Raw genomic sequence first — 9,493 nt, forward strand, 5'->3', positions numbered from 1 at the left:
GATATCAGTTATATATGGATAAGCTGTGTGATCACTATAGCCATGTGACTGCTTTAGCTTTATGACTTTGGCTGTGTGACTGATATGATCACTTTACTTACATGACTACTTAAAGATGGTATGTAGGGGAACAACTACCCATTTTTTGTATAAGTATATATACTTTTTTGATCCCGTGAGGGAAATTTGGTCTCTGCATTTAACCCAATCGGTGAATTAGTGAAACACAAACAGCACACAGTGTACACACAGTGAGGTGAAGCACACACTAATCCCGGCGCAGTGAGCTGCCTGCTACAACAGCGGCGCTCGGGGAGCAGTGAAGCATTATTGAAGGGGTTAGGTGCCTTGCTTAAGGGCACTTCAGCCGCAGCCCACTGGTCAGGGCTCGATCCGGCAACCCTCCGGTTACAAGTCCAGAGTGCTAACCAGTGGGCCACGGCTGCCCAAAGGGGTGTGCAACAACAATATTGACATTTCCGTTTGGAAAAGTGCATTATGAGCCTGATAGCCACCTAGCTATCTGAATGGAATATGTTATGTTTCAATCGGCATATCATGTGCTTCATGGAAATGCTTAGCTTAATGAAAACATTATTGAAGACTCACCAACTCAATTCTTCAGAGGCAAAGAAGTCATCTTTATATACATGTTAAGTCAGTGAGTAAGCTACAGCCAATGTTAAAGAGCTCTCTCACCAACCTGAGCTTATGATGAGGCACTGGGAAATTGAAAACTGAAGAAATTGACACTTCTTCTGGCCTCCCTTTGTTGAATTCATAATTTCCTTTTAAAAGTGTCTTATTTAATAGGAGATGACAACAATGACAAGCCAGCTAGTGCCTCTTATCTACTTTTGCATACTCAAGATGCGTTCCAAAATATGCATAGTGTGTAGTAACGTTCAAGGTAGAGCTGCATGGAAATTGAGAAGACCCAAAAAGTATCATCCTTACATATTTGATCAATAGCTCATTTTCAAAGGTTTTAATGCTCAATCAGAATAAAAACTATAGTTTGTGAAAAATATATTCTGAGTTGTTTGCGTTGAGTGTGAGATCCGGGGCTGCTAAGATAGCGTTAGAGCTAGATAAACTTGAACGTTAACTGAACGCCCCATCGCTTTGGCACCCCCCCATGGCGTAGTGCCCCTTTGCTGTACTGTCCCTCCCTTTTTGCGCCACTGATGGTATGGGGAGGTTTTTAGCTTACAGTGATTTAGAAATAGCAACAGAATGTGAAGGAATAACTGTTTGGATGTCCAGAGCACCTCTTGTGTTGTCCAGATATCCACCAAGTTAGCATGCTAACCAGCTGGCGTTGAGCAGCCTCTAGTAATACCATGTTGTACTACGTGGGGCCGCTGTTATTAAATACAATTCAAGTCAGTGGAAGAGTCCTGTGTGGCTACGTTCTAGACCACCTGAAGCCTACAGAATCGCCCATTGAAGCTTTATGACTACTTTAGCAATGTGACTCCTTTAGCGTTTGCGCTGCTCTGTGGTTGGAGCCTGTGCTGATCTGCATGACCTCAGGAGAGTGGCCACGCCTGACAGTCATGCTGCAGGGTCCATGACTCAAACACACACCTATGGGTCACAGGTGTGTGTGTGTGTGTGTGTCTGTGTCCTGGTGCTAAAAATGTGTTTCTGACCCAGACATAGCCACCTTCTGCATTTTATATGTGGCAACACGTCCTGTGGAAACTATAGAAACATTGCAAGTGTATGTGTGTGAGTGTATTTTTAGTTTGAAACAGTTTTGGCCATGCAATGAACTCTCCATAAGACCACCACAGTCGTATCCCACATCTTGTCTCATTATGACGTGTGTGTTTGGTGGGGGGGGGGGACCAACACCAACACCACCACCACCACCAACACCTGCAGCACACATATGTGAGCATATGCTGAATGTAGTTTACATGTCCATATGTGTGATGCAGGTGGGCGTTGGGAAGTGCAGTATGCGCACTGGCTAATTTAAGACATAATCTCAACCCTGAGCCAATCCCCCCTAACCACACACACACACACACACACACACACACACACACACACAGTGATTAATTGGTTTTATTCTAAGACTAATTCAATGTGTGAGTGTAGGGATTGAGCAGGCATTATGTTTGCTCAAAGGCTCCCTCCCTTCCCCCTCCCTTCATGAGTAGAGTCAGGTCTGTGTGTGTGAGAGAGTGTGTTGTTGTTGTGATATGTGTTGTTGTGATATGTGTGTGAGTGTATGTTACAATGTGTCTTTACTCCTTCAGCGGAGTAGTTAACGTGTGTGTGTGTGTTTGTATTAAGTGGACCCAATCCCTCCAAATGAGCTTCATTAGGTTGGGGTGTGTGGCTGTGTATCCACGCGCCCCCTGCTGAGGGCCGTCCCAGATTAAGAGTCATGCACTGGCCCCGGGGCAGTAGCGCGGTGGGGGAGGGGTAGCAGAGGGTCACAGCTCGTTGCCCTTATTAATGAGCCCCCACATGGTCATTAATAATCCCCCCACTGGCCACTACATGGGGACATGGAGTCCTGTGGGGGGCAGGGTATCCTGTGGGGGGACTGGGAAGGGCAGATGGGGCCACAACCAAGACACAGAAACCCTTTAGGGCCTGTCCAAACGACGCTGGGTTTTTTGAAACCTCTTTTTTATTTTATTTTTTTTGCGGTTAGGCCTTATGTCCACACGACCCTGGCATTTTAGGAGGCTGTACCCGATCTTTTAACAGGGTTCCAAAGTGGTGTGTTTTTTGTTTTTTTTGTTTTTTTTGTTTTGTTTTTTTGCCGCGTGGACAGCAATGCCGGCAATTTTAATCTCAACACAGCCCCACGCCTGCACCCAGCCACCACACTCGACTTGACACTCTGCTTGTCAGAATAAATCAAGCCATTTGTTTGGCATATTAAAATGTAATACTTTTCCCCCCCATCATGATTTCTGTGCACGCGGTATCAGCCTTTTGTGGCTAAGTTAGAAGCACACCATTAGCTTACTACATACTCTGACTAACACATGTTAATTTCTCCATTGTAACTTGCCCTGTACCAGACCTAATGCAAAACGTAAAAACATTTCCCGTAGTCTGCTTATCTCATGCGACAGCTTTTGGAATGTTTGTCTCTTTGTCGCAAATTATTGTGAAGCCTCTGCACAGTCACGCCGCCATCAACTGGCCTGGCATATGCACTACAGCGCTTTCTGTTGGTTTCACCTCTTTGTGTGGATGTGACCTTTTTTTTTTTTTTTAAACCAGTGTCATTAAAGGTGTGAAACCGGTAAGAAAAAATATACCCAATGCTGTGAGTGTGTGTGTGAATGTGAGTGTTTCATGTATCCTTGGAACTGTAAAACTCATAATAGCCTGTTGAACTGCTTTGGATATCAGAAAATTAGATTCCTAATGAAACTTGATTTGTAAAAATGAAGAAAATATAAAACATGTTTGTGTGTCCTCCTCAGGGACCCCAGTGAACCGCATCCCTATCATGGCAAAGCAAGTGCTGGACCTCTACAAGCTCTTCAAGTTGGTCACTGAGAAGGGAGGCCTGGTGGAGGTCATCAATAAGAAGATCTGGAGAGAGATCACCAAAGGCCTCAACCTACCTACCTCCATCACCAGTGCTGCCTTTACGCTCCGCACACAGTAAGACACACACACACACACACACACACACACACACACACACACACACAGTCTTTGAGAGTGGGGAGGATTGGCTAGTAGTTCTCCAAATATGACATAGTGGTATGCATCTGTATGCATGTTCTGTATGTTTTCACGTTGAGGCTGAAGTACTTGTGGATATTGTTTACCTACTGTAATTTCCCAACTATTAGCAGCGGCTTATACATTGATTTTGCACAATTTCTTCAGCTAGGATGTTAATACACACAGGGGCAGTTAATATGGTATTAATGTGGTTTTGTTTCTTTTAACTTTAAAACACTGTCCTGCGGCTTATACACAGGAAATTACTGTAAATACTTTAATAAACAAGTGTTAAACTTCTCTGTCACTCGTGCTCTCTTTCAGGTATATGAAGTGCTGTACGGTACCTTGCGAGTGTTAAACCTTTCTTTCTTTCTTTCTTTCTTTCTTTCTTTCTTTCTTTCTTTCTTTCTTTCTTTCTTTCTTTCTTTCTTTCTCTCTCTCACTGTCTGTCTGTCTCTCAGGTATATGAAGTACCTGTACCCTTACGAGTGTGAGAAGAAGGGTCTGAGTTCTCCAGGTGAGCTCCAGGCGGCCATCGACAGTAACCGGCGTGAGGGCCGCCGTCCCAGTTACAGCAACAGCCTGTACCGCTTCTCGCCGTCCCCCAGCGGAACCTCCCACATCCTCACCCCGCCCAAGGTCCACCTGCCCTCCTCCGCCCACAACGGCCTGCAGGAGAGCGGCAGCCCTGCCCTCAAGAAGGGCACAGGTACGACACACCTGAGACAGATGGTAGGGGTGATGGGCACAGGTATGACACACCTGAGACAGAGGGCAGGGATGACTCGCACAGATACGACGGGTACAGGCATTATTGCTAGTGCAGGGTTCGTGATGATGGGAACAGGTAGAACACACCTGAGACAAAAGGTAGGGATGAATAGGAAACAAATACTAGATCATACGGCGTCATGTTTGGATGGTGGATTTGATGGTGTATGTCATACAGTGTCATGTTTGGATGGTGGATTTTGATGGTGGGTGGGAGGGGCTTAAAAATGTTTTAAAGGACAAGTTCGGTATTTTACACTATATTATATATATATATATATATATATTCTGGGATTATTTCTATTTATTTATTTAATCAAATGTTCATACAAATTCACAAAGTTCTCATCAGCTAGCCAATGATTAAATGTAATGGAATATTCAACTAAGGTAGACTGTTGTTGTTCACAGCACTAAGCTATTTATGGACTGATCTACTCTGAGTCTCTGGCCCTCTCTTAGAGCCAGGCATAGTGAAGTGGCCCTCGGAAGAAAAAGTTTGGGGACCACTGGTGTAGAGCATGTGGCAATGGTACAGTTGTGCTCTCTGGTGCCCCCTCCTGTCAGATTATGTCCTGGATGATTGTCATGTTCAGGGGTTTTAAACGAGATCAGCTTGTGACCGTGTTGACCAGAGCTTGGTATGCCGCATAGAGTAGAGATGTGGAGTGGAGATTACTTGTCTGAAGATGAATCTGAATAAAGACTTGTCTCGGCATGTGAGTCTTTTCTCTGACTCTCTGGTTATCTATAGCATTCTTTGTTCCTTTTTGATACTGGAAACTCTCTGGTGTCTATCTTGTGTTCAAATTATCTTTCTCTAACCTCGCTTTCTCATTCTCTCTCTCTCTCTCTCTCCCCCTCTGTCTTTCTCTTTCTCAGTGCCGGAGGAGGGTCCTGCGTCCATGTTGCCGGGGCGACTGCCCCTGGCGTTGGCGCTTGGTCACCAGCAGCAGCTGGCGCGTGCGGCGACCCTGGAGCAGCTGCGTGAGCGTCTAGAGACAGGCATGGGCATGGGGGCGGGCGCGCTGGATGGACAGGACCGCAGCATGGCACGGCTGGCCGAGGAGCAGCACCGACTCCTGCAGCAAGCTTTCCAGCACAACCTGCTGGCCATGGCCTCGCAGGTCAACTCTGCCGGGCTGCACCTTGGAGCACCAAAAGGTACCGAGAGACGGACGCACATATATACACATGCACATACACACACGATGTTGTTAAGCATGACGCGCAAGCGGAGTGCCTAAAACCCCCCCTTAGCTGTTCTAAAATCAGTGTAACCTACGGACTCAAGTGGCGTATTGCTTTTCTAAAACGGTTACTACATATATCTGGCAAGATTTCATAAAATAAAGGCACAGCAACGAGAAATGTAACAATGTATTCATAGATAATACATTCTTCCACCAAGAAATATATTTTCTCTATCAGAATAGTTGCCAAGCAATTTCGAGACACAGCTACTCTAACTTTTGTATCGAGATGTGGCAGTACAGTAATATAAAACGAAATGCGGTACAGCGGCATCAAACGCGATTCAGCCAATCATAATCAAGGACCGGAACTATCCGTTTTAGAAGTTGCATATTAATGCCACGTTCCAGTTTTCTCGTAAAACGACTCATGTTTGGGAATGATGTCACATCCGATGGGTGCAGCCATCTTGGAATTTCAAACTCCGGGTACTCTGGGTTCGAACAAGCTGAACTAGTCGGGATATAACTTCCTGCCAATTCCTGTGAGTAAGTAGCTTGAGAATAAAACTCAGTAACCGACTTGGGAGGACAAATGGAATGCAGCATAATGTTTCTAAAGGAGGCTAATGTAGCCTAACTGTACACACACCGCCGCCCCTGTCAAGGACTCATTTTACGTTCAATCATGTTCTATCTTAGTACTTTATTCTATTCGGTTGGTTGCTGGTCGCTGAACCGCGTCATAGCTCATTACCATAAAGTTGACTGACTGTCAACTTTCTGCTTGATGCTCAAGTCGCTCAAGACGCCCAAAATGCAACGCCAGCGGGCTTCTCTCAGCCGCTTCTGGCAGCTGAGAGAAGCCGGCTTCCATTGAAAATGACTTCCTGAATCTTTGGAAGCTCAAGTCGGCGGCGGTGTGTATGTACAGTAAGGGTGTTAATGTTTCTAAAGGATGCTAATGTAGCCAAAGGGTGCTATTTTTTCCTTTAAAAAACTAAATGCGGATACTTTGGTGATATGGTTGAGTTTGGGTGGAGTTTGATCTGGCTTAAAGAAGCTAATGTTGCTAAATGATAATATTATGGTGATGTGGAGTTGGGGTGATGTTTGGTCACGCTAAACTAAAAGGATCTTTTTGCCTCCCAGCAGAGGACAAGCAAGACAAACAGAAGCAGGACATGTCTCTCAGCATCTCCTCCAATGGATCCACCAGCATCACTGTGTCTGTGGAAGTCAACGGAACTGTCTACACAGGTGTGTGTGTGTGTGTGTGTGTGTGTGTGTGTGTGTGTGTGTGTGTGTGTGTGTGTGAGAAAAATAAATAAATGCTGCAAACCATGGCGTGTTGGAGTTTATTACCCTGTGTGTGTGTGTGTGTGTGTGTGTGTGTGTGTGTGTGTGTGTGTGTGATGTAACCTGTCCTCCCCCTCTTTTCCCCTCTGCAGGGACGCTGTATGCCCAGAAGGTCTCTGGCGGGGTGCCCACCTGCTCCACAGCGACCCCTGCTGGCCAGAGTGGAAGTCCTAATGTGTCCTCCTCATCCAAAGGCCCCAGCTCAGCTGACCCCCCCAGCTGCACCTCCCCATAACCTCCCCATACCCCAACCCCCCCCCCCACACACACACACACACACACACACACACACACACACACACACATATTTTGCATCTCCAGTCTCTGGAGGGGTGAGATGACACCCCCACCCCACCCAACAGGCTCTCAGCAGCACCCTATGACCCCTACCCAACCAAATCCAGACGCCTATGACAAACACACACACACACGTCGCCTCAGGAAGGAGTCTCAAAGTGAATGTACTGAACTTTTTAAAAATGGAAAACAAACTGCAACACGATTACCTCATATTTTTAGCCCTCATACTGTTCAAGGAGAAGAATGTGTTACTTTACTAAAGTGTGGATGTCATAATACACATAAGCAGTCACACATGAATATATACACACACACACACTCACACATTCACATACACAAGCAATGCAATTATAGTAGTAGAGTAGATTGCTCTGCCAAACTACTGTAGTGTGTGTTGAAGTTTAAGTGTGTCACACACCTCAAACATACCTCACCTGGAGGAGTCCACACACATACACACACACACACACACATACACATACCCACTTTATATGGAGGAGTCTACAGATGCACACACATCTACCTCAAGGAGTCTGCGCGCATGCACGCACACCTTACCTCATGGATCCTCCATGCACATACACACACACACCTTACCTCATAGAGTCTGCACACACACACCTCACCTCACATCATAGTCTGCACACACACACACACACACACCTTACTTCAGCTCATAGAGTCTGTATCCACTTCTCAGGTTGTCCTCAGGAACTGCAGACGAACTCTGGGAGAAATCTCAGCACATGACTCAGCTCACCTGACCTCACTTCACGCTGTGTTGTGTTGCGTTGGGTTATGTTGCACTGCGCTTATCTCAGCTGCCCACCAGAGGGCGCTGTGCTCTGTGAGCGGAGAGGTCCTCACTCTTCTCTCCCACAACCCACTGCAGCTGCATGTTACGATCAATGAACTTTGACCCCGGGAATGTGGCATGTGTGTGTGTGTAAGCCGTGAAGTCGTGCGTGGCATCTCCCTTTTATCCTTATGTTTTTGTTTTCTTTTAATTTTGCTTGATCTTTCTAGCTTGATAAAATCCAGAACTATAATTTTGAGTTCGGTATAAGCAGTTTTGTATTTTATTTTACCAGTATTTAGGCCTTTTTTTCTCAAGGCAATTGATTGGTCCATATGATTGTTGATGGGATCTGATTGGTTGTCTCTTTAGTTGACCTGAAGATATTTGTGTAGCTATTACGCTTGAGACATGCCTGTTCAAGTGAACGCTGCTTTTCATCAGGTTCTTCATCTGTCAATCATAGAGAAGGCGTGAGACTATCATTCACAGGCTGTGGACATCACTAAAGTTGTACTCTGTGTGAAGACTGAGTGGCCCTTTTAAATGGAGTCACACTTTCAACAGCAATATAAATATTATTATTATTATTATTTTAATACCGAACATAAAGTACCACGTTATGTTTTCCTTCTTTTTTGTAAAACTGTGTTGTTAAATTTCAGACCTCATTTTCCTTTCCATATTGGAAAGTTTGTCTCAGGAAGTTCAAATGGATATTTTACAGATATATTGCAAAAAAAAAAACCTTGAAACCTCATGTGGAAATGGAACAAACCTCAAACTTGACAATGCTACCTCATCATAAAAACCGTTGGCCTCAAACCGAACAGGTCGTCTTTCTTAAGTCAGTATTGTGAGTTTGTACCAGAAATACCTCAGACATGACTAGGAGGCGTTGGCGAGACTTAGCCATAGTACTGTGTGTATCTCACACCTCAGCTGGAGCTCCGATCGAGAAGGACTAGGGGCTCCTAGCGGACATGAAACGAAAGGAAACGAGAAACCTTCCAGAAAAACCTCAGACTTCAGCCCCAGAGGAACCTTGTGCGACATTCTCTGGGATCTGCGTAGGAGGCATGGGGTGGGCGTCAGAAATGACGGCACAGCTGCAAACCAAAGACTGGCTCAGGATCGCTGGTCCCTCTCCGGTGTTTAGCACACTGTATTTACAAAGTGGAACTTTACCAGTGGAATTAAAGTCTGACGTGTTATTAAACAATGTGTCTGTGAGTCATCTTTATTTTCACACTCTGCTTATGACACACACACGTTGTAGAGAGCACTTCTATCAGGTGAAAGACAATGGAAGGCAACCTGCACACCTTGATAGAATGGGAGAGCAACCTGCACACCTTGA

At 45.4% G+C, this 9,493-nt stretch overlaps 1 protein-coding gene and 1 long non-coding RNA gene across 3 annotated transcripts in view; one reads left to right on the plus strand and one right to left on the minus strand.

Moving 5' to 3' along the window:
* Window positions 1–3,952, minus strand: part of LOC121724482 — a 17,522-nt gene extending 13,570 nt beyond the window's left edge. Inside the window, exon 1 of the long non-coding RNA XR_006035213.1 lies at window positions 3,816–3,952. This is a non-coding gene — a long non-coding RNA (uncharacterized LOC121724482). The remainder of the gene's footprint in view (window positions 1–3,815) is intronic.
* arid3b (AT rich interactive domain 3B (BRIGHT-like)) overlaps window positions 1–8,958 on the plus strand; it is a 30,106-nt gene extending 21,148 nt beyond the window's left edge. Inside the window, exons 5-9 of one of the 2 annotated variants that reach the window (XM_042111067.1) lie at window positions 3,462–3,645; window positions 4,176–4,423; window positions 5,368–5,649; window positions 6,831–6,938; window positions 7,130–8,958. In XM_042111067.1, coding sequence (XP_041967001.1) covers window positions 3,462–3,645; window positions 4,176–4,423; window positions 5,368–5,649; window positions 6,831–6,938; window positions 7,130–7,272 — 965 coding nt within the window. In that variant the 3' untranslated portion in view covers window positions 7,273–8,958. The remainder of the gene's footprint in view (window positions 1–3,461; window positions 3,646–4,175; window positions 4,424–5,367; window positions 5,650–6,830; window positions 6,939–7,129) is intronic. The other variant, XM_042111068.1, reaches the window with a different exon arrangement.
* The last annotated feature ends 535 nt before the right edge of the window (window positions 8,959–9,493 follow it).

This window comes from Alosa sapidissima, chromosome 11 (assembly GCF_018492685.1).
Source record: "Alosa sapidissima isolate fAloSap1 chromosome 11, fAloSap1.pri, whole genome shotgun sequence".
NCBI classification, from domain to species: Eukaryota; Metazoa; Chordata; class Actinopteri; order Clupeiformes; family Clupeidae; genus Alosa; species Alosa sapidissima.